Here is a 25,356-nt window from a genome sequence, read left to right as displayed (position 1 = left end):
CTCCATAAGCACACTCCAAATTGCGGTGTGTGAGAAAAGCCTTCTCTCCGCAGCCATCCAGCTTTCGGCCACAGAGGGGCAGCAGTGGACTGGAAGGAGGAAGAGGGAACTGGGAAGGCTGATTCAGAAGAGGCGAAAGGGCCGCTATGCAGAAGGGCGAGGAGGAGAGGGTGCTGCTGGAGGAGGGAATAAACAACAAGGGCATCTTTTGCATGGATGCATAACCTCCAGGGGGACAGAGTGAGGGCAACACTCTCATGCTGAGAGGGGTCAATACAGTCCACATGAACAGAAGGAGGCAAGGGCGGAAAGCAAGGTCAAGGAGTGGAAACTGGCTGCTTATAAGGGTGTGTGTGGCAGCAATGGAGGATACAGAACAGAATATAATAGAATTTATTATTTATACCCCACCCATCTGGCTGGGTTTCCCCAGCCACTCTGGGCGGCTTCCAACGAAGTATTAAAATACAGTAGTCTGTTAAACATTAAAAGCTTCCCTAAACAGGGCTGCCTTCAGATGTCTTCTAAAAGTCAGGTAGTTGTTCTCCTCTTTGACATCTGCTGGGAGGGCGCCACTACCGAGAAGGCCCTCTGCCTGGTTCCCTATAACTTGGCTTCTCGCCAGAAGGCCCTCGGTGCTGGACCTCAGTGTCCAGGCTGGACGATGGGGGTGGCGATGCTCCTTCAGGTCTACTGGGTCAAGGCTGTTTCAGGCTTTAAAGGTCAACACTAACACTTCGAATTGTGCTCAGAAACGTCCTGGGAGCCAATGTAGGTCTTTCAAGACCGGTGTATATAATAATGTTATTATGTTTTTATATATGCTGTATGTCACCCAGAGTGGCTGGAGAAACCCAGGCAGATGGGCGGGGTATAAACAAAATTATTATTATTATTTTAAAAAATAATTTGGTAGAGTTGGAAGGGACCCCAGGTCATCTAGCCCAACCCCCAGGAGTGCAGGAATCATTGCTAAATATCGGTAACCCCTGGCATATGCCCCCCCCCCCCCAATTTCTGCTTCAAAACCTCTAAGGAAGGAGAAACTTCACCTTCCGAGAGAGTCTGCTCCACTGTCAAACGGCTCTCACAGTCGGAATAGGTCCTTCTGAATGTTCTTCCTTATTTCGCTGCAGTTTATACCACAGGCAGAGAAATTAATTATTCGAAGGAGAGGCTGCTACTGCCTGCCACTGATCGGTGCCCTTGGGAGACAGGCTGGTAGGGCAGAGTGCAGGGAGGCAAAGGTAAAGGTAAAGGGACCCCTGACCATTAGGTCCAGTCGTGGCCGACTCTGGGATTGCAGCGCTCATCTCGCTTTATTGGCCGAGGGAGCCGGCATACAGCTTCCGGGTCATGTGGCCAGCATGATTAAGCCGCTTCTGGCCAACCAGAAGCACAGAAACGCTGTTTACCTTCCCGCCAGAGCAATACCTATTTATCTACTTGCACTTTGATGTGCTTTTGAACTGCTAGGTTGGCAGGAGCTGGGACCGGGCAACAGGAGCTCACCCCGTCACGGGGATTCGAACCGCCGACCTTCTGATCGGCAAGTCCTAGGCTCTGTGGTTTAACCCACAGCACCACCCGCATCCCTGCCAACTGGTTGGTGCCCTTAAGAGACAGACTGGTAGGGCAGAGCGCAGGGAGGCCAACAGTAGGGGGCAGCAGAGCAAAAGACAGCCGGAGTCTGCTACTTCCAAATTTGTCTTTCTCTTCCTCCTCGACTTTAAGCTCACCAAGGCGAAGGTGGAGGAAGCCGACAGGCAGGGCGACCTGCTGGGCTGGTTGGCAGCAGGTGGGGACTGGCTGGGAGCGCACTGTTGGAGGGGCAGTGCCCCACTGGACCCTCATGGACTGGCACCCCCAGGCTGCCCCTCCAGCCCAGGTGCAGGAGAAGATCCCAGCGGCCGCATGAGCGGCTTTCCCGCCAGCATTCCTCACCTGAACACTTCTCCCCCAGGTCAGGGAGGAGGAAAATGTGAGCCTTGCGCCCACACGGATGTCCAGAACGCAAAATGTGTGGCCTGGACCACATCCGTGGAAGAGGGATGTTGTCCTGATTTGAACAGGATGAGTCTTTCTCGCCTTCCAAAAGCAGAAACCCAGCCCTGGGATCTCCTGCACCCGACTTTTTGGGGTTGGGAGGTTTTAGGGGGCAGTGCCCTGACTGCAGACGTTGGCCAAAGACCTAGATCGATGGCTCCCCCAAAGGGGGTGGCAACACCCACCAGGCAGTGGGATTACTGGGGTAGCTGCTAAGGGGCAAGGGGGTCGCAGGGGCACTGGAGGTGCAAACGACTATTAGAGTTTGAAAAGCTGGCATTGCCAGTTCATCGGTTTTCCAGAATTAAACTAAATAAGTTTTAATTGGGTTTTGTCCAAATCATTGCCACTGCTCTGAATTCAACTGTGTTATCACCGTCCTTAGTGGGCCGGGGGAAACGCTCTGCTGAATAATGCTTTTTATAGGGTAGGGGGCACTGGGGATGAGCGAGCAAAGCAGGAGAGGGTCCAAAAAGGTTTTGGGGGAGCAGGTGGGTCTGCGCAAAAGGAGGGCCCCTCCTGCTCTCGCACCACTCCTCTCATGCGCCCGCCCAGCCAGGCCCACGTGCCAACATTCGACTCTAGTTAAAATTTCATCCTCTTCCATTATTGATGGGGAAAGACAGGCTTCCCTGGCATTTCGAGAGAGCACAAGTTGCTTTAACCCTTTGCATGCTGCAAATACCACCTCTGGGGAAAAATGGCAGAGGAGCTACCCTGCTTTCAGATCCACAGGGTGCTAATTCCTGATGGTCTCGAATTGCTCTCTCTCCCCCCAAACACACACACACACACACACACACACAAATATGGCACAACAACTGCCTTTGCCAAAAGCCTCTTGCATCCCCCGTGGCCGTGCAAACAGCCACGCAGCCGCCACCTTGCCCCCGGAATTTTCTGCATTGCCAGCGTGGGGTGGGTGGGTCTCTATGAGTTGCCCCCCTCCCGAAGCAGATGCAACTTGTTTCTGTTGCACTTACTTGGGCGGCAAACTCTGAGGATGCTTGGAATATACAGCGCCATGTCCACATTAGGAATATCACCAGAGCAAACCTACAAGTTATTTCTGCGACTCAGAAGGGAGAAGGGGGTTGTAGCCTAAAATTCTGCGATCAAGAATCCTGGATTCTGCAATGCTATGCAAATTAAGTAAGACTCAACCAGTAGCAACCTGGCCGGGCTGATAGGTGCGCTTGTCCAAAACAACTGGAGGGCAACAGGGCAGCAAAGGCCGGTCCAAAACCGACGTTGTTGTTGTTGTATCGTCGTTTAGTCGTGTCTGACTCTTCGTGACCCCCTGGACCAGAGCACGCCAGGCACTCCTGTATTCCACTGCCTCCCGCAGCTTGGTCAGACTCATGTTTGTAGCTTCGAGAACACCATCCAACCATCTCGTCCTCCGTCCTCCACTTCTCCTTGTGCCCTCCATCTTTCCCAACATCAGGGTCTTTTCCAGGGAGTCTTCTCTTCTCATGAGGTGGCCAAAGTCTTGGAGCCTCAGCTTCAGGATCTGTCCTTCCAGTGAGCACTCAGGGCTGATTTCCTTCAGAATGGAGAGGTATGATCTTCTTGCAGTCCATGGGACTCTCAAGAGTCTCCTCCAGCACCATAATTCAAAAGCACCAATTCTTCGGCGATCAGCCTTCTTGACGGTCCAGCTCTCACTTCCATACATCACTACTGGGAAAACCATAGCTTTAACTATACGGACCTTTGTTGGCAAGGTGATGTCTCTGCTTTTTAAGATGCTGTCTAGGTTTATCGTCTAGTAATAATGGCAGAAAAGGTTGATATCTGTCCTGCCACTGTATCCGTCTTGTTCATTGTGACCCATCTGGGGAGCTAGTTGTGGCCTAGAGCACCGTACCCTGGGTGACCAGGGTTCAAATTCCCCCCTCCAGCCACGAAACTGAGTGACGCTTGGGCCAGCCGCAGTCTCTCTGCCTAAGCTACCTCCCAAGGTTGTTTTGAAGATAACACAGAGAGGGAAAGAACCATGAACGCCGCCTTGAGCTTCACGGAAGAAAAGATAGGATGCAAATGCGATAAAATAAAAGTAGATTCTGTGGAGACTCAGACTTCACAGCCCTGAATCTGGAACAGGCCCCTATCCAGCTGCCTTTGAGAGCAGCTCCTTCTCCTGGGCCTGAACGCACGTGATCCATCTCACTCTGCTCTTTTCTCCAGATGTCTCCCGAGTCTTTGCAGACCTCTCCTTCTCTCTCCCCCCCCCCCCATCTTCCCCCACCGGCCGCCTTGCCAACGTGCAGAAAAACAAGAGCAGCAGCCATTTCTCCTAATGAAAGCAGGAGGTCAAGTGAGTCATCATCGTCTGCTCTGCCGCCCCTTGCAAGGAGCTTAGCAAACTGGGAGCGCGGAACAGCTGTGGCAAGGAAGGGGCCGGAAGTTCCTCGCAGACCCTCTTGTGGGCATCTGTCGTAAACGAGCGCGCCGTTGTTCAACAGGTGCGGTTCGAGAGGCCCGAGAGCTGCAGGTGTGGCTCAGAATGCCTTGAGACCGAGCAGCTCAAACGGACGAGGCGAGAAGGAAAGTCCCTGGCGCTGTGCCAATCTGAACTTTCCCAAAACTTTATTTTCCTGTAGATCAAGGCCTGAGTAAAAGCTGGCAAACCTTGATATAAAAAGCACCCCCCCATCAGTGAGCTTTCTTGAGCCTTATCCTGTGTCCTGGAAGGCTTCTTGATCTCCTAATTGTGGCTCAAAACAGCGCTGTACTTAAACCCTGACTTTTCAATGGTTGGTTCGCTCTCAAAGCTTCGCCGTGGACTCCCTTTTCAATCTACGTTCTTGAGGACCAGTGGCACCTGCCCTGCAGAACGCCCTCCCATCAGATGTCAGACAGAACAACGACAGTGGTACCTCGGGTTACATACGCTTCAGGTTACATACGCTTCAGACTACAGACTCCGCTAACCCAGAAATAGTGCTTCAGGTTAAGAACTTCGCTTCAGGATGAGAACAGAAATTGTGCTCCGGTGGCGCGGCAGCAGCAGGAGGCCCCATTAACTAACGTGGTGCTTCAGGTTAAGAACAGTTTCAGGTAAAGTACGGACCTCCGGAACTAATTACTTAACCCGAGGTACCACTGTACCAGATTTTTAGACAACATCTGAAGGCATGGATATACCTTTGTAACTAAGTCTGCCTTCAAGGATCCATCTGTGAACTGATGATGATGTGAGTGAACTACTTTTATTTATCTTAAATAAGATTGTGGCGTGTTTATTCTTTTAAGAGGGATTAATAACCTATACCCGAAGGAGCGTCTCTACCCCCATTGTTCTGCCTGGACACTGAGGTCCATCTCCAAGGGCCTTCTGGCGGTTCCCTCACTGCGAGAAGCAAAGCTACAGGGAACCAGGCAGAGGGCCTTCTTGGTGGTGGCGCCCGCCCTGTGGAACACCCTTCCTTCAGATGTCAAAGAGAAGAACAACTACCAGACAACATCTGAAGGCAGCCCTGTTTAGGGAAGCATTTAATGTTTGATGCATTACTGCATTCTAGTATTTTGTTGGAAGCCGCCCAGAGTGGCTGGGGAAACCCAGCCAGATGGGCAAGGTATAAATAATAAATTATTATTATTATTATTACACTCAGGGCTTTTCTTCAGGACACATAAACCCTTCCCTTTCTTGCTTTCCTTTTAGTATGGGTCTCTCTTCAGTCTTGAAGAGACAGGGACAGGGCCGTCTTAAATATATCTGGCACTGTGGTGCAAAGCTCCAACGCTCCTCCTTTCCCAGAGTTTTTTAGGGAGGATGGCACTGCTGGCGGGGCTGGAGGAGTCGGGCAGTGGCTGGAGGGGGGCTTCTCCGGCGGGGAAGAGGCTCAGCTGGCCACTTTGTGCTGCGGTGGCCATAACAGATGGAGGCTCCGGGCGCAGCGCTGTTTCGGCGTGGAATGGCAGAGGCGGGCAAGGGTGGAGAGCTGATGTCCAGCCTCTGCCTCTTCCCTGGCGCCCTCCAGAACTTGGCACCCAGGCGCCCCGCACCACTAGCCTCTATGGGTAAGACACCTCTGGACAGGGATCCTTCTTTTACTCTTCACATCAAGGTATGGATACTGTGGGAGCAGCACCTCTGTATTCTGTCACTTTCATTTCTTGGAATAAGCCAAGCTTCCTTTATTCCTCTTGTGGGAGGACTTGAGTTGGGGGTGGCATAAGGTGAAAGGCAAACACATATTCATGACAAATGCATGTTTAATAACACGAGCAAAACCCCCTAAACCTGATAGTAGCATGTGCTGGGAAAGGCCTGAGTGCTGGTTCAGATGCGCGCATTGTGACGATGCAAAATACTTCACTGCAGTTCAACTTGTTTTGGAGTTTTGAAAAACCTACAAATTCTTAAAAGTCAGAAAAAAAATCTAACCAACTAAGGAAGCAACTTGAAAAAGAAGCGTGTCTTAGGGCTGGGCGATATATATCGTCCAAAACTGGTTTGAAGTCCACACCATGATACCTGTTTCATAATTTCTTGGCCTGGCAGTGTATCAAAAATCATGACGTGTGTTTCTCTGCGATATGCAAAAAAATCACAATGTGGAGAAAACCACGAGGCCGGCCAATGCCTCTCCCTACGGCCATTTCCATTTCAGTCATCGTGATACCGTATTTTTCGCTCTATAGGACGCACCCAACCATAGGACGCACCTTGTTTTAGAGGGGGAGAACAAGAAAAAAAAATCTCCCCCCTCTCTGTGCAGCGCCCCTTCAGCGAAGCGGCAGGAGAAACAGAGCCCCTTACATTTCTCCTCCCACTTAGCTGAAGGGGTGCTGCACCTTAGCTGAAGGGGCACCTAGCCTTCAGCGAAAGCAACGCAAAGCCTCCGGAGCGCGGCGGGAGCGCTCCCACTGCACTTCAGAGGTTTCGCGTTGCTATTGCTGAAGCCAAGGGGCCTGCATTCGCCCCATAAGACGCACACACATTTCCCCTTAATTTTTGGAGGGGAAAATATGCGTCTTATAGAGCGAAAAATACGGTATATCCCAATATCACGATGTTTAGTGGGTGATTATCACAATGTTGAAAACAAGATATCGCTCAACCCTAGTTTGTGTGTGTGTGTGTGTGTGTGTGCAAACACACACTCACCCCTGTGTTGAACTCCTGCAGAGGAACATGTGGGGGCAATTATCTGCTCCACTCATTAACTTAGGGAGTAATCAAGCATAGTGTTCTCTAGAGTACAAACAGGAGCCGTGCAAGAGTAGTACTACCTGTAAGAACATGAGAAGCGCCTGCTAGATCTAGAACTGCTCCAGGGAAACAAGGCCAGTCCGGATGTAGCCCCACAGTGCTGCCCCAGCTCTTCAAGCCTGGGCCAACCTTCCGGCGTCTCCTCCTCACCCGCTGCCCCTTTAAGCGGCTTCACTCCTTCCTTGACTCCGGCTCAAGCGGAAAGGTCAGTGGGGGGAGCTTCCCCGTGAAAGGCTCTCTTTGTGGTTCCACCTCTTTGTGGGTCTCTCTGGCTGGCTAGATCTCGGTATTCTCCTGCTATGAAAGGAGCCCTTTCTTAAAATGGCCGGATGCAGGAAGCCAGGAATGCCAACGTCTCAGCGCTTCTTCCTATTCCGGGGGGTGGGAGAAGAACCCTGCCTGGTCTGAAGAAGGAGCCCTTCAAGCCCTTCCTCCCATCTCTAGATGTGATGGGACAGGAGTTCAGAAGCCCCTTCTCCGTCCTCTCCAACACCATGGAGTGAAAAGGACAACACCGCTATTCTTTCTTTGGAAATCCCTCATAGCTGAGTAAGATTGTCTTCCATAAACACGGTTTTAACAGTGAGTCCGTAAGTGACAGGTATGCGGGTGGCGCTGTGGGTTAAACCACTGAGCCCAGGACTTGCCGATCGGAAGGTCGGCGGTTCGAATCCCCGCAATGGGGTGAGCTCCCATTGCTCGGTCCCTGCTCCTGCCAACCTAGCAGTTCGAAAGCACGTCAAAGCGCAAGTAGATAAATAGGTACCACTCCGGCGGGAAGTTAAACGGCGTTTCCATGCGCTGCTCTTGTTCGCCAGAAGCGGCTTAGTCGTGCTGGCCACATGACCCGGAAGCTGTACGCCGACTCCCTCGGCCAGTAGAGCGAGATGAGCGCCGCAACCCCAGAGTCGGCCACGACTGGAGCTAATGGTAAGGGGTCCCTTTACTTAAGGTGCTACTGGACAATTACTTTATATATATAATTGGCAGATAGCGAAGCAGAAGTACCTTATTTTCCTTTTTTAAAAATATTATTATATATTATTATTATTATTATTATTATTATTATTATTATTATTATTATCATCATCATCATCTTTTTTCTTTCTTACTCTCTTTCTCTTGATAAGAAGTTTAGATTAATTTTTTAGTTTGAGGGCAAAAGCAATTTGATAATAAGCTTTGCATTCTTCTTTAAACTCTAACAAAATTTCGCAGATCGGTAGATCAAATCGACACCCAAAAACTAGGCAAAAAGGAGAGGACGGAGGTACCTTTTTGGCGCCGGTCAACGCTGCTTTCTGGAGCTTGCTGTAACAGTACTTGGCGTAAGTGCTTATTGCCACCCCTAGAAGAGAAGAGAGAGAAAGAAAGAGAGGAGCAAGTCAGAGCCAGGACAACCCACAAGGCCACGCCAACAAGAAAGAGACCCGGACAGGAGAAACCCAAGCAGCGTCCTCAAGAGAAGCTATCAGAGCAGCCTTTTCCAACCAGCCCCTCTCAGCCTTCCTTCGAGAAGCTCATTTCCGGCCACGGCGACCCAAGACGGACCTTGGCAGAGCAAGTCTTCCGGCGATCCCCTTGCTCCAGCCGTGAGCTTGGCCAACACCGCGTGCAAGAGACATGCAATGGCACCCAGACTCCTGCGGGACTCACTGTCTCCCTCGAAGCCTCTTGCCACCCTCCCGTCCCTCCAGCGCCGCTACCAGCCCCCCCCCCCACCAACAAGGCCTCTCCTCCTCCCAGAAGACGGGTTGTGAACGGGAGAAGCTTCGCACAGGGCAGGGAGGCGTGTTCAGCTCCCTGCTCCTGATTGCTTCTGCGGCCGCGGCCAAGCCTTCCAGCCGACCAATAGGGCCGGCTGGTGGGCGGGGCTAGCCGCATTTAAACGGCCGCGGCAGCGCTCAGCTCCCAGCCTGTTCCTGCTCCCTTCGGATCTCCCGCCCTCCGTCCCTCTTAGGTCAGCTTCTTCTGCGTATTGACCTTGCTATGGACTTCGGTTGGTTGCCTTGGTTGCCCAAGGGGCCTGGTAGGACTTTTTATCCATTTGGCAAATTGGCACCAGCCTCTTGGTTTTTCCGCCTACCTCGTAGCAACTCGTCACAACTTTCTGGTATTGGCGGTTAGGCATTGGAATATGTGTGCTGTGTCGGAGGATTGGGTATGGGCCATCATTTACCCCTCCTCTTTTGGGTATTTCATTAAAGGAATCCGGCGGTCGTGGATCCTGTCCAATGCCCTGCTGGTGGCTAGGACCATGGCACGACCCCTGGTGATGTCATGGGGGAGCTTGCAGTTGTACAGCCATACCTCGGGTTGAAGTAGCTTCGGGATGAATATTTTCAGGTTGCGCACCGCGGCAACCCGGAAGTAACGGAGTGCGTTACTTCCAGGTTTCGCCGCTCGCGCATGCGCAGACGTTCAAAATTACGTCACACGCATGTGCGGAAGTGGTGAAACACGGCCTGCGCACGTGCAGTCGCGTCTTACGTTTACTTCACGATGCGAACGGGACTCTGGAACGAATCCTGTTCATATCCAGAGATATCACTGTATTTGCATCAACAAGCTCCTCCCACTGTTTGTTAACCCTGATATGACTCCCGGCTGTGCGGGGTGGAGTCTGGTATTGCTGTTTCATCCAATGCCTAAGCCAGTACTACTCACATGCTGTAACCAATAAAAGTTACGGCCTAATTTTGCCCATTAACCATGCAGGTATCGCAACTAAAGCAGCCATTGCAGATCGCCCTCTGCACCTTCACAAAAAGCCACTACACTTAGGGGAGAGAGTAAAGTCGTAGAACTGCAGTTGTAGAGCTGGGAGGGAGCACAAGGGTCATCCAGTCCAACCCCCTGCAGCGCCCAACGTGGGGCTCAGACCCACGACCCTGAGATTATATGCAAACCTCACCAGGAAAATCACTGGCTCTTATTGCACTCAACCTTCCAGGGCACACTTACTTTCCTTTCAACTCATCTCTGCCCTGGATTAAGAGAGATCTTTTAAAACACTTTATAAACCTGTAATTAGCTACCACTGGACAGGCTACGCTTCCAGATGTTCTCCAGATGTTCTAGACTCCCATCAGCCCCAGGCCACACGGCTACAGCCATCAACGGCTGAAGCCCCTCGACCACAGCTGGAACACTTGCAAACACTGAGGTCCAGCGCCAAGGGACTTCTGGCGGTTCCCTCACTGTGAGAGGCTAAGCTACAGGGAACCAGGCAGAGGGCCTTTTTGGTAGTGGCCCCCGCCCTGTAGAACACCCTCCCATCAGATGTCAAAGAGAAAAACAACTACCTGACATTTAGAAGACATCTGAAGGCAACTCTGTTTGGGGAAGTTTTTAATGAGTGACATTTTAATGTATTTTTAATCTTTGTTGGAAGCTGCCCAGAGTGGCTGGGGAAACCCATCCAGATGGGCGGGGTACAAATAATAAATTACTGTTACTATTACTATTACTAAACACAATGCCTAATGAAGAAAAATGGTGCATTGCGATAACAACATCCTAGGCTCCCCCAGCGAAAAGAGGAGTAGTTCTGCAGCTATATTGGGTAATACTGAAAAAACAATGTGATAATAAGACGACTTATATGACCAAATTGGGGGCGATAGTAGCAACGCAAATGTCAGAAAAGGATTGGAAAAGATCCCACAACCTGCTCATTTTTTTGCGTAAATGCAAAGCGGTTTTATTTGAAGTGTTAACGCTATGGTATTTGACCCCAATTATGATGAAGTAATTTGCTAACAACTGTCCAATTACTGATCGTGCAAAAGCGGAACTCTATCAAGGCACCTACAGGAGGGAGCTGCTGGAGGCAGTATGCGTCCGAATGACAGTTGCTGTGAATGGCAAGCGCTGTGCGATTGTCATTGTGTGAGTGAGTTTACTGCCCCAGTAGTATGAGACGGATTTCGGTTTTTAATGCTAATTTAACCAAAATACAAGCGAGCAACCAGGGAGGGAGGTAAAGGTAAAGGTACCCCTGCCCGTTCGCGCCAGTCTTGCCAGACTCTAGGGTTGTGCGCTCATCTCACTCTAGAAGCCGAGAGCCAGCGCTGTCCGGAGACACTTCCGGGTCACGTGGCCAGCGTGACAAAGCTGCATCTGGCGAGCCAGCGCAGCACACGGAACGCCGTTTACCTTCCCGCTGGTAAGCGGTCCCTATTTATCTACTTGCACCCAGGGGTGCTTTCGAACTGCTAGGTTGGCAGGCGCTGGGACCGAACGACAGGAGCGCACCCCGCCGTGGGGATTCGAACCGCCGACCATGTGATCGGCAAGTCCTAGGCGCTGAGGTTTTACCCGCAGCGCCACCCGCGTCTAATTTAACCAAAATACAAGCGAGCAACCAGGGAGGGAACTTGCATACTTATTTTTGCTACGTATTTGGTTTTTTTCTGTACTACCTGCTATGAAAATTCAATAAAGCAGTAAGTTTATACCCCTCCACAAATAAGGCAGTTTTGTGCCTTCATTGCAAACCGCCAGGTCTTTATCATTCCCAACAACCTTTGGGAATATTAAACACATTGGTTTAAGTTCATGGTGGTAAGGTAAAGGTAAAGGGACCCCTGACCATTAGGTCCAGTCGTGGCCGACTCTGGGGTTGCAGCGCTCATCTCTCTTTACTGGCCGAGGGAGCCGGCATAAAGCTTCCGGGTCATGTGGCCAGCAAGACTAAGCCGCTTCTGGCAAACCAGAGCAGCGCACGGAAACGCCGTTTACCTTCCCTCTGGAGCGGTACCTATTGATCTACTTGCACTTTGACATGCTTTTGAACTGCTAGGTTGGCAGGAGCAAGGACCGAGCAACAGGAGCTCACCCCGTCGTGGGGATTTGAACCGCTGACCTTTTGATCAGCAAGTCCTAGGCTCTGTAGTTTAACCCACAGCGCCATCCACGTCCCAATAAGTTCATGGTGGAGAAACCTTAAATAATGCAAGAGGGGCTCTGTATTCTCTGGTACCCGGCTATGCAATTATCGGAATGGGTTATCCAAATTCTTGCAATCCCACAAGGCAATGAGGCCCCGAAGCTGCCCTGGGAATGTCGTTTCCTGGGAGATCACGAACCCAGCATGGGAAAGCACTGTGGCTGGATTCCCGAATGGATTTCGGACGGTCAAATCCCGCATGAGAGAAAATCCACCCACAGAGTAACCTTCAAGTCACCCTGGAGGGCTGTGAGCCTTTGAGCAGAGCTCTGATCTTCCTGAAAGGGGTGGCTATTAATATGCTGGCCGCGCAGGCCCCCTGGGACTGGTAATCCAATTAAAGACACAGCCTTGCTCACAGAGGGGCATCTTGGTCAGCAGAAATGCCGTGTGGTGGCGGCAGCGGCAGCTAACAGGCAGCGACCCTTTGACTCCCAGAAGTCACGTGGCCAAGTGCGCTGGCCCCGTCCCCTAACCTGCTAGCCACCCTGTTATGTACTGAGTTGAATAGGATCAAAAAGGCAGCAGTCTGATTGGTCCTAGAACAATAGGATTCAGAATGCAGCAGTCTGATTGGTCCTAGAACAATAGGATTCAGAATGCAGCAGTCTGATTGGTCCTAGAACAATAGGATTCAGAATGCAACAGTCTGATTGGTCCTAGAACAATAGGATTCAGAATGCAGCAGTCTGATTGGTCCTAGAACAATAGGATTCAGAATGCAGCAGTCTGATTGGTCCTAGAACAATAGGATTCAAAATGCAGCAGTCTGATTGGTCCTAGAACAATAGGATTCAAAATGCAGCAGTCTGATTGGTCCTAGAACAATAGGGTCCAGAATGCAGCAGTCTGATTGGTCCACAGGAGCCACCCGATCCAGCTCCAGGTGGAAGTGAATTCGCAAGCTGATTGGCCTACAGGTGAATCCCGGAATTAGCCCATGCACGTGCAGCCCATTGTGTAAATAATGTATATAAAGCAGACATTCTGGGGAAACTTCCATTGCTCCTCACCACTATGAGCTGAATAAAGATCATGAAATCCACACTTGACTCTGAGTATATTTCACACCCTAAACAAGAAACGCAAAATCGCTGTTGGAACCAGTCAGGCCAATTCACTCATCTGATCTCCCCGGCGGACCTGGTGCTCTTCTGAAAGTTTTTGAGCGCAACTCTCGGTACCAGCTGTAGATCAGGGAACTGGGTCAAGGCTGGGTTCCTGCAACTGGCGACTGCTCTCTAAGGTCTACGGGGAAGGGGATATTCCCAGCCCTGATAGAGCTGGGATCCCTCCTGCACACAAAGCAATGTGGTCAGCCACACTGAAATCTCTGGAATTCAGAGGCTGTTATGCCTTCCTATCATGACAATGTTCCTGAGCATGTGAAGCTGCCTTTGGCTCAGCAGGACAACTGGCTCATCTCACATTAACTTCTGCTCTCTGGAGCTCTCCGAGGGGCATTTTGCCATTTTAAGAACGTAAAAGGTAAAGGGACCACTGACCATTAGGTCCAGTCGTGGCCGACTCTGGGGTTGCGGGGCTCATCTCGCTTTATTGGCCGAGGGAGCCGGCATACAGCTTCCGGGTCATGTGACCAGCATGACTAAGCCGCTTCAGGCGAACCAGAGGGGCGCACAGAAACGCTGTTTACCTTCCCGCCAGAGCGGTACCTATTTATCTACTTGCACTTTGATGTGCTTTCAAACTGCTAGGTTGACAGGAGCAGGGACTGAGCAACGGGAGCTCACCCCGTTGTGGGGATTCGAACCGCCAACCTTCTGATTGGCAAGTCCTAGGCTCTGTGGTCCCTGCTCCTGCCAACCTAGCAGTTTGAAAGCACATCAAAGTGCAAGTAGATAAATAGGTTCCTGTCAGGGGTTCAGGAGAAGAGTCACAGGAGAGGGAGGAAACGGAGAGCGAGGGGGAGGAGTCTGAAGGAAATGTCAGCGACGACAGTAGTCCGAGGTCTCTGAGTCTCTCCAGTGACTCGGAGGATTCACAGAAAGGGGCCCCCATGGTCAGGGCAAGGGGAGTGCCCAGGGGGACACCTCGGGAAGAAGGGGCCAGAGGGGACTCAGAGAGTAGCAGCTGGAAATCCGGACCAGCGTCCCCCCCAGAGGGCAGTAGGGGGGAGGAGTCCAAGGCATCGGGATCAGGGAGCGCGCAGGCAGAGGGAGAACGTGAGGCAGGAGTGACCACACCCTCGTCAGGGAGTGAGGAAACGGTCATCAGGAAAGTTAAACGCGCGCGCGCGCCAAGTTCAGATGTACAGGAGGGCAGCAAGGTGGGCAGCCCGGGTAGGGAGCCAGGTCCTAAAGCCCGCCGAAGAGAGGGGGAGGAGTCAGACGGGTCAACGTCTGCGTCAGAAGAGTCCAGGAGAGAAGAGACCCCGGGGGGTAGTAAGACCCAGAGGAAGAGAGAGAGAAGGAAGAGGTGGAGTAAGATTAGAGTCTTAAACTGGTGCACAGGGGGTGGGGACTCAGACAGAGCTTCGCCGGTCTAAAGTCCAGACGTAGAGCTGGGACGCTGAGATTTGGAAATGGAGACTATTCTTCAATAAAGACTTTGATACTGTACTACCGGCTAGCGTTGGTCCTTGGTGAGCTGGGACCCGGAGCCAGCTCAGACAGTAAGCTCTGTCTGACTTTTAAAAGTTTTGGCAGCAAGAACCTCGCCACGTGAGTCGACGCAGCGAGGGCAGAGGAAGGGTGCTTCCAGAGCTCACAAAACTCAGGCAAGATGACGACGGAAGAGCAGATATCAGCCCTGCAAGCAGCTGTGACGCAACTCAGCACGGAGGTAATTGCATCCAGAAAAAGAGAGGAGGAAATGAGTAACGCCTGCCGGGATCTCCAAGTAAGGTTGGACGTGCTTTCTAAACAGGGGCCACCTGGATCCAAAGCAGAGGGCATTGGCTTGGGAAAGAGGGGAGGCAGCCTCGTATCTCATTTTGACGGGAGTTTACAGCAGTACCCCAACTTCAGAGCAGACCTGCTGTTTGCGCTGGATCTGCTTGACAAAGACTTTAGAGATGAAAGAGAGAAAGTGGGGTTTATCCTATCCCATTTGCATGGGGAAGCCAAAACGTGGCTGAGAAATTTATGGAGGGATAATGATCCGGCGCTCCAAGATGCGAAGGCTTTCATTAAAGCAATGGATTCGTGTTTTTTATCAAAGATAGACATCGATATTGCCAGGAGAGACATACATGGGCTTAAACAGGGCAAAGCCAGCGTGCGGCAGTACCATACACGCTTTTTCGGACTGGTCCATGCACTGGGATGGGACAAAGCTTCTGCGCCAGTGAGAGACCTCTTTTGGGAGGGCTTGAATACAGAGGTAAAAGCAGAGATTGGAAGGGGGGAGAGGCCAAGGAGCACCCAGGAAGTAGTCCAGAGGGCTCTGGAGATCGGGGTGCATCTGGAGGAACGTCCTTGCAGCAGAGAAGAAGGACGTTGGGGAAGGGCAACAGCCAGAGCACCTCCCTTCTATCCCAAAGAAGCAGCGCGTGCGCAATCCACACCCTCGCAGGGAGGGGGAGAGGAACCGATGGAGATCGGAGGTGCCAGGGCTCAGTCAGCTACCAGAGCCCTAACGCCGGGAGCAGTCAAAACGAAGCCTCCTAGAGGGAACAGGAAGTGCTACATCTGCGACAGTGCTCAACACATGGCGAAAGAGTGTCCCCAGAGGCTCCACAAGCACACTGCAGCCTCGGCAACAGTCAAAGAAGCACCTCAACTGAGAACACAGCAACAGTTAAACGACAGAGTCTGGCTGGAGGAAGAGGCACTGGGGTCCAGTCAGACAAGTCAATGAAGCAATCCCCAGCACTTTTGCAGCCCACAGACCCCCTCCCACCCAAACCAGTGGTGCAGCTTACAGCATCTCTCCAACTGCCCAACGGAAGCACTCTGGAAGTGCCGATCACCATTGACTCCGGCAGCAACGCCGACTTTATAGGACTGGATTTTATTCAGCAGCACAATATACCACTGCTACCAGCCACGCTGCCCCTGAAGGTTGTCACGGTGGATGGCAGAGACTTGTTAGGGGGGCAGGTGGTGCAACAAACGCAGCCACTGGTGATGCGGATTGGAAATCACCAAGAGGTCATCAGCTTCAACGTCACCAAACTGTCGGGCACGCCGGTGGTCTTGGGCATGAGTTGGCTGCACAGGCACAGTCCAGCATTGGCGTGGTACCAGCGCCAACTGACCTTCGGTTCCTCCTATTGCGCGGAACATTGCATTCTTCCTAGCCCGGAAGAAGGAGGGGAAGACACGCAGCTACAATTAAGCACGCTGCAAGCAGTGCCACGCAAGTACGCAGCGTTTTTGGAGGTTTTCTGCGAGAAGGAAGCAGACAAGCTGCCTCCCCACAGGCCCTATGACTGCCAGATTGACCTCCTGCCAGGGGCGACGCTGCCAGCCGGGAAATTGTATTCCATGTCTGAAGACGAGCTGCAGGAGCTCAAGGAGTTCATAGACCTCAACTTGAAGCGCGGTTTCATCCGGGAGTCGAAAGCAGCAGGGGGCAGTCCTGTATTCTTTGTGAAGAAAAAGGACACGCCCCAAAAGAGGCTTGTAGTGGATTTCAGGCTCTTAAATTCAAAGACCAAGCCCACAGCCTTTCCAATGCCCAAAATAGATGACCTGCTTGCAACGGTGAGGAAAGGACGCGTTTTTACAAAGTTGGATCTGCGAGGGGCGTACAACCTGATTCGCATACGGGAGGGGGACGAGTGGAAGACTGCCATGTTCACGCCCCTGGGCACATATGAATACAGAGTTATGCCCTTCGGTTTACAAAATGGCGCCCACTGTTTTCAAACCTTCATGCATCACGTCCTGGCGGGTCTCCTCTACAAGAAATGCGTCTGCTTCTTGGACGACATCCTGATATTCTCGGAATCTGAGGAGACCCACGAGGGGGACGTCAAGGAGGTTCTGCAGCGACTGCAGGAGCATCGGCTATACGCCAAGCTGGAGAAGTGCCAGTTCGACAGGAAGGAGGTGGATTTCCTGGGCTACAAGCTGTCGGACAAGGGGCTCGCCATGGACAGCGCCAAGGTTCGCGCAGTGTTGGACTGGAAGAGCCCGCGCAATCGGAAGGAGGTCCAGCGGTTTGTGGGGTTTGCCAACTTTTACCGCAAGTTCATCAAGGGGTTCGCAATGCAGACAGCGGCCATTACCGACACGCTCAGCTCCAAGAAGAAGTTCATCTGGACAGAGCAAGCGGAGCAGTCCTTCCAGAACCTTAAGCGTCTCTTCTCGTCCGAAGGGCAGCTATTGCATGTGAATCCCAGCAAACCGCTGAGAGTTGAGACGGACGCCTCAGACAGAGCCGTGGGCGCCGTACTGTTGCAGGAGGACCCGCATGGGGACTGGAGACCGTGTGCCTTCTACTCTAGGAAGCTCAGCAAGTCAGAGCAGAACTACACCATCTGGGACAGGGAGTTGCTGGCCATTCATGCAGCATTCAAGGCGTGGCGGCACTTCCTCATCGGGGCCAAACACACAGTGCAGGTTCGCACGGATCATAAGAACCTAGAGTACTGGCGCACGGCAAGGTTCCTGAACCAGCGGCACATCAGATGGGCGGAGTTCTTTGCAGATTTCGACTTCAGGATAGAATACATCCCGGGCGACAACAACATCATGGCAGATGCACTGTCCTGAAAGCCGCAATACCTCGAAGAAGCGGCACCACCAGCAGCCAAGCACATTTTCGCACCGAAAGCGTGGGCGTGCGCTTCCGCAACCGTGGACCTGGAGGCGGTCCGTCGAGCACTGCAGGAGGACTCCTTCGCACTAGCCAAGATGGAGGAGGTGTGCAAGGGCACGGTGAAAGACGACGAGTTCCAAATACGGGACGGATTGCTCATCCGCAGAGGAGCACTCTATGTACCGGGAGACGAACTCCGTGCGAAAGTACTGCAGCAGTTGCACGACGCGCCAACCGCCGGGCACTTTGGCAAGGAGAAGACGGCAGAACTCGTTGCCAGAGATTTCTGGTGGCCCAAGATGAGGGGGGAAGTCGCGGAGTACGTCTCGAGGTGCGACACCTGCCAAAGGGCCAAGTCACTGCACAAACCTCCGGCAGGACTGCTCGAACCGCTACAGACCCCGAGCGAACCGTGGGAGAGGGTGGCCCTGGACTTTGTCACGGATTTACCCAGCTCAAGGGGTAAAACGGCAGTGCTAGTGGTGGTGGACATGTTCACTAAAATGGCCCACTTCATTCCGTGCGCGAAGGTGGCCACGGCAGAACAGACCGCCAAAATGTTCATAGACCACGTCTTCAGGGTGCACGGGCTGCCACGGTCTATCTTGTCCGACAGGGGGCGCCAGTTCATTTCGAGCTTCTGGCAGAAGCTGATGGGTTTCCTGAACGTCAAGATCAACCTAGCGTCAGCGAGACACCCGCAGACCAACGGACAAGCGGAGCGCGTCAACGCCATCATGCAGCAGTACCTGAGATGCTATGCAAATCAACAGCCGACGACATGGGTGGACTACCTGCCGCTCGCTGAGTTCGCTTACAACAACACGAAGCACGTGTCCACAGGGGTGACGCCGTTCTTCGCCAACAACGGGAGGCATCCCAGAACCTTCCCGGGGTTAGAGAGACTGGGGGAGGGGGAACCACAGACAGCGGAAGTCTTGGCGGCAGAATTGCAGGAAGTTCACGAGCAGCTTAGGAGGCAGTTAGAGCTTGCAAAGCACGCATACAAACTGCAGGCTGACAAGCACAGGAGGGTTGGGGAAGACATACAGGTGGGAGACTGGGTGTGGTTAGCGGCCCACGCAGTGCCGACCAGATCCTTAGCTAAGAAGAAACTCGGACATAAGCAGCTAGGACCTTACCTAGTTGAGGCACAGATCAATCCGGTGGCCTTCCGGTTGACACTTCCGGAGGGATCCAGAATGCACCCAGTATTCCATAGGTCGGTGCTCACGCCCTACAAAGCACCTCACCGATTTCAGGCGCAGGGCACGGCACCAGACCCGTATAGGGAGACCCCCCCGAGGAGGGAGTCGCCAAGAAGGGAACCCATCAACCAGGTCACAGAGATTTTGGACTCGAGATGGGGGGAAGAGGGAGTAGAATATTTTCTCGCAAGGGAAGGTACCCCGGCCAGCGCCAACAGCTGGGTGCCGGACTATGCCCTGGACGAGCCTCTCCTCAAAGAGGAGTTTCATGCCTTGTTCCCACACAGGCCCATGCCAGCCGAGTATTTCGACGACTGGCTTTTCACACCCACGCTTTCTACCAGCACATTCCAGGGATTCACCTCGGACGAAGAACCAGCATTAGAAACACGTTCACCGGAGGGTTCGCCCTCGGGGTTTGCCTCAGACCGCTCGTTTTGGTGGGACAATCGTGGAGAGGAGAGGTGGCTGAGGGGCCCTTGGCAGGCAACGGACCCAGAGGGGAACGAGGGTGAGAGGGACATGGACGTGATGGGGGAGGACGTTGGGTTCGAGCATGGCGGCACGGAGATGGAAGCAGAGGAGAACGAGGTCGGCGGAGACACGGAGGACGAGCCGGATTTATCTCACTGGATGCACGCCACGGGGGACGAACTGTATCCACCATTCACCCCCACAACGACGGAGCACCCAGCACCCCCGCCGGAGGAAGGGGAGGGGGGAAGGGGGGGCTTCGAGGGGGGGATGGATGTCAGGGGTTCAGGAGAAGAGTCACAGGAGAGGGAGGAAACGGAGAGCGAGGGGGAGGAGTCTGAAGGAAATGTCAGCGACGACAGTAGTCCGAGGTCTCTGAGTCTCTCCAGTGACTCGGAGGATTCACAGAAAGGGGCCCCCATGGTCAGGGCAAGGGGAGTGCCCAGGGGGACACCTCGGGAAGAAGGGGCCAGAGGGGACTCAGAGAGCAGCAGCTGGAAATCCGGACCAGCGTCCCCCCCAGAGGGCAGTAGGGGGGAGGAGTCCAAGGCATCGGGATCAGGGAGCGCGCAGGCAGAGGGAGAACGTGAGGCAGGAGTGACCACACCCTCGTCAGGGAGCGAGGAAACGGTCATCAGGAAAGTTAAACGCGCGCGCGCGCCAAGTTCAAATGTACAGGAGGGCGGCAAGGTGGGCAGCCCGGGTAGGGAGCCAGGTCCTAAAGCCCGCCGAAGAGAGGGGGAGGAGTCAGACGGGTCAACGTCTGCGTCAGAAGAGTCCAGGAGAGAAGAGACCCCGGGGGGTAGTAAGACCCAGAGGAAGAGAGAGAGAAGGAAGAGGTGGAGTAAGATTAGAGTCTTAAACTGGTGCACAGGGGGTGGGGACTCAGACAGAGCTTCGCCGGTCTAAAGTCCAGACGTAGAGCTGGGACGCTGAGACTTGGAAATGGAGACTATTCTTCAATAAAGAATTTGATACTGTACTACCGGCTAGCGTTGGTCCTTGGTGAGCTGGGACCCGGAGCCAGCTCTGACAGTTCCGCTCCGGCGGGAAGATAAACGGCGTTTCCGTGCGCTGCTCTGGTTCGCCAGAAGCGGCTTTGTCATGCTGGCCACATGACCTGGAAGCTGTACGCCGGCTCCGTCGGCCAATAAAGCGAGATGAGCACCGCAACCCCAGAGTCGGCCACGACTGGACCTAATGATCAGGGGACCCTTTACCTTTAAGTGAATATTTAAAATCAGGATGGGGTGGTTCCTTTTAAAAACAAAGGGGAAGCTTTGGGGCTCCAGTTAAGTCCCACCCGGAGGATTAGTCCCCAGGACAGCTCTTCCACCTCAGCAGGAAAGCTGTGCAAATCGATCTCTGTGGATTTCCTGGGGTGTAGGAAAATGCAGAGAGACAGCGGATCTTTTGGGATAGTCAAATCCAACCAGCATAGCACTCTTCTGTCTCTTTTCCCTACCTCAACAGCCAAGGTCACGGTTCCTCTCCCTTTAGGATGCAACTAGGAGAGCTGGAAAGGCGAGGGCAGGGCGGGTGGGCAGAAAGAGAAACTAACCAGAGAGGCAGATATCTGCAAAGCAGCCACACATCAAGTTTCTCATGGGGGCGAAAGCACAGCTGAGATCTGAAGCGAGGTGACAAAGGGTGAGTGAAGCCTTGGGCAAGGCCGGGGCTCTTAATTTCCGCTTCGATCGGTGGCGCCGGCATTGCGACAGGTGCCATCGATAGTCCTCTCCTCCATCTCTGTGAATTTCCCCAGTCCTCTTTTAAAGCCATACAAGTTGTTGGTCACCACTGAGGGAGGGAGTTCCACAGTTTAACACACATTGCTCACTGGGGAAGATTATCGCCACTGCCAGTTCTGAAGACTTGCAGCGGCTGCAGTATTAGCTACTGAACTAAGTTTAATAATAAATAATAATAATTTTTTATTTAGACCCTGCCCTTCCCGGTTCAGAAAACCGGGCTCAGGACGGGCTAACAACAAATTTAAAACACTTAATTGATGCTACAAAAAAACCAGCATAAAATACGGTATAAAACGTGAATAACAATCAAATCAAAAATCAATTTAGGGGGGGGAAATCCATCGAATAAACATTGGATGATCACCAGGGCTAGCCGGCTAAATTAGTCCTATTTAGGCTAGCGAGGAGACCAGGGAAGAATTAGCTGTGGGGTCTCAGAGTGGGTGAGGGAGGGGGAGGGAAAGGAGGGGAATAAAAGATCAGGCTAAGTTCAAATTGAAAGCCAGGCGGAATAGCTCTGTATTACAGGCCCGACGGAAGGAGGTTAAATCCTGCAGGGCCCTGTTCTCCTGGGACAGAGCATTCCACCAGGTCGCAGCCATCACTGAAAAGGCCCTGGCCCTGGTGGAGGATAATCTGACTTCCTTAGGGCCTGAGACCTCTAAACTATGGACCTTAAGGTCCATACCAGGAGAGGCGGTCCCATAAATAAGGTACATTAAGCCCTGTGCACCTTCAGACCAGGATACAATAAAGCCCATCTCACCCCATATCCCGAACCCTGTGCTCTCATCAGGACGTCCGTTCCATGCAGGAGAGAATACTGATTCTGTCCATCCCTAGCCTCAGATCTACCATTGCTCTGGAAAAGCAATGCAGAAAGAGACCTCGCCTGCTCTGAACCACATTAAATTCCTTGGGCGTTTGAAAATCCAGGACAGTTCTTTCTACAGACATCTTCCCCACAGACAAAACGTATCTGGAGCTCGCCAGAGAGGTCTCCTTGTGAGCAGGGTCGGAAGGGGTCAGCTCCCCCAGTGCCGGCTGTCTTGGCAAAGCCTTGTTTGTTCCGCTTGTCTTCCTCTGCTTCTTGGGATCTCTGGGCGACGCTGACACATCGATGTGCCCAGGGGCTGCGGAAGAGGCAAGATCCAGATCTGCCAGAAAGGAAGAGGACAAGGGTCCCCGGTGCTCAGTCTAGCTAGGATCTCCAGCAAAGGGCTTCCGGAGCAATGCACAGCGACTAACAGCAGCAGGAGAACAACAGCGATGTTTCATAGAATCATAGAACCATAGAGTTGGAAGAGACCACAAGGGCCATCGAGTCCAACCCCCTGCCAAGCAGGAAACACCATCAGAGCACTCCTGACATATGGTTGTCAAGCCTCTGCTTAAAGACCTCCAAAGAAGGAGACTCCACCACACTCCTTGGCAGCAAATTCCACTGTCAAACAGCTCTTACTGTCAGGAAGTTCTTCCTCATGTTTAGGTGGAATCTTCTTTCTTGTAGTTTGGATCCATTGCTCCGTGTCCGCTTCTCTGGAGCAGCAGAAAACAACCTTTCTCCCTCCTCTATGTGACATCCTTTTATATATTGGAACATGGCTATCATATCACCCCTTAACCTCCTCTTCTCCAGGCTAAACATGCCCAGCTCCCTTAGCCGTTCCTCATAAGGCATCGTTTCCAGGCCTTTGACCATTTTGGTTGCCCTCCTCTGGACACGTTCCAGTTTGTCAGTGTCCTTCTTGAACTGTGGTGCCCAGAACTGGACACAGTATTCCAGGTGAGGTCTGACCAGAGCAGAATACAGTGGCGCTATTACTTCCCTTGATCTAGATGCTATACTCCTATTGATGCAACCCAGTTTCCGGTGGCTTTGGAAAGAAGATGATGCTCACCGGGAGGATGTCAAGATGCAAAAGCAGTAAGGACATAAGGAGAGATGGCTGGATCAGGCCAGGGGCCCATCGAAGCCAGCATCCTGTTCTCACAGTGGCTGACCAAAGGGAAATGCAGGAGCAGGATTCAAATGCAGTCTCCCCTCCTGGTGTTCAGGAACACTGCTGCCTCAATCGGCAAAGGCAGAGCACAGGTATCAGGGCTACTGGCCATTGAGAGCCCTCTCCTCCTCCATGAATTTGCCCAGTCCTATTCTATTCTTTTATATGTCTGTTGTCTTTGTCCATGGAGTTTTCTTGGCAGGGGTGCTGGAGTGGCTTGCTGGTTCCTGCTGCAGGTGGACACGTCCAGGTGACATGACTGCAACAATATCCGACTGAATAAGTTCAAGCAAATAACTATCCCATGCCTCTACTGTCCATTTTTCTCTGTCTTTCCAACCTAAAGCTATCATTGCCTTTCCTGCTAATATCATAGATTTGAAGGTAGACTGGTTCCTTTCCTCTATAGTCGTGTTTGCAAGTACAGTGGTGCCTCGCAAGACGAAATTAATCTGTTCCACGAGTCTCTTCGTCTTGCGGTTTTTTCGTCTTGCGAAGCACGGCTATTAGCGGCTTAGCGGCTATTAGCGGCTTAGCGGCTATTAGCGGCTTAGCGGCTTTAAGAAAAAGGAAACAAACTCGCAAGAACTCGCAAGACGTTTCGTCTTGCGAAGCAAGCCCATAGGGAAATTCGTCTTGCGGAACGACTCAAAAAACTGAAAACTCTTTCGTCTAGCGAGTTTTTTGTCTTGCGAGGCATTCGTCTTGCGGGGCACCACTGTATACCCATTGTCATGAAATCAAGGTCTATTGAAAGCTTCACTTAAAAAGACTAATTAATAACCTTTAGGATTTTATTCCAGAATGCCCAGTCCTGCTTGATGGCCGTCAATATTTCCTGGTATTCCACAGTATTTCTGCATTGCACAAAAAGGGACTTTCCTCCGCCTGGGAAGTGATATATAAAGATTTGAAGAGAATGTTGAAAATGACTTTTGTTTAAAAAAAACAGAAGCTATGATTTTGAAAGGTACAGGACTTAACGGATTTACCATGCAAAAGACTTTGTTCCCGCATCTGAGAGTGGATGCCAGGCCAAGACCAGCCCATCCCTATAGAAGGAAGAAGCCAAGGCCAGAGAAAATAAAGGAGATTGGCAAAAACAACTAATGAACTATGCAGGACATATTAGATAATTTGAAACCCTAGAAAGAAAAAGGACAATGTTCTCTTTTTTTTAAAAAAAGGGGGGAACGTTTAAGTCATATTTTGCAAGCTTTGTGTATAGGTTTTTACATTAGCTGAACTTTTAAAGGTCGCTTGTAACAACATGAATAAGGTTTTAAAATGGGATAGTTCAAATTTTGTGGATGTGCATGAATAGGTATAAAATAATGGAACCAGGAGGGGGAGTGGAGCGAAGTCAGTGAAGATGTATGATTTAAAATTTTGATTGTGATGTGTTTTGGGGGCTTTTGTTATTATAAAATTAATGTTGTTGTTGTTTAGTCGTATCCGACTCTTCGTGACCCCCTGGACCAGAGCACGCCAGGCACTTCTGTCTTCCACTGGCTCCCACAGTTTGGTCAAACTCATGCTGGTAGCTTCGAGAACACTGTCCAACCATCTCATCCTCCGTCGTCCCCTTCTCCTTGTGCCCTCCATCTTCCCCAACATCAGGGTCTTTTCCAGGGAGTCTTCTCTTCTCATGAGGTGGCCAAAGTCTTGGAGCCTCAGCTTCAGGATCTGTCTTTCCAGTGAGCACTCAGGGCTAATTTCCTTAAGAATGGATAGATTTGATCTTCTTGCAGTCCATGGGACTCTCAGGAGTCTCCTCCAGCACCATAATTCAAAAGCATCCATTCTTCGGTGATCAGCCTTCTTTATGGTCCAGCTCTCACTTCCATACAGAGAGGTTTGGAGGGCCACACCTGGCCCTGAGGTTCTCCCACCCCAGGTTAGGGCTTAACCCAGAGGTTCCCAGAGTGATTTCCCAAATTGGGAACCCTGGGGGGGGGGGGGCATTAAG

At 52.0% G+C, this 25,356-nt stretch overlaps 1 protein-coding gene across 3 annotated transcripts in view; it reads right to left on the bottom strand.

The window, feature by feature from the left end:
• The window catches only part of ARHGAP39 (Rho GTPase activating protein 39), a 221,038-nt gene that overhangs the window by 24,768 nt on the left and 170,914 nt on the right, over window positions 1–25,356 (bottom strand). For all 3 annotated transcript variants that reach the window (XM_083449008.1, XM_083449007.1, XM_083449009.1), the window contains one exon: window positions 8,545–8,618. In XM_083449008.1, coding sequence (XP_083305134.1) covers window positions 8,545–8,618 — 74 coding nt within the window. The remainder of the gene's footprint in view (window positions 1–8,544; window positions 8,619–25,356) is intronic.

The sequence above is a fragment of the Podarcis tiliguerta genome, assembly GCF_965153285.1.
Source record: "Podarcis tiliguerta genome assembly, chromosome: 7".
Classification (NCBI taxonomy): Eukaryota; Metazoa; Chordata; class Lepidosauria; order Squamata; family Lacertidae; genus Podarcis; species Podarcis tiliguerta.
This window is presented reverse-complemented; position numbering and strand designations above follow the sequence as displayed.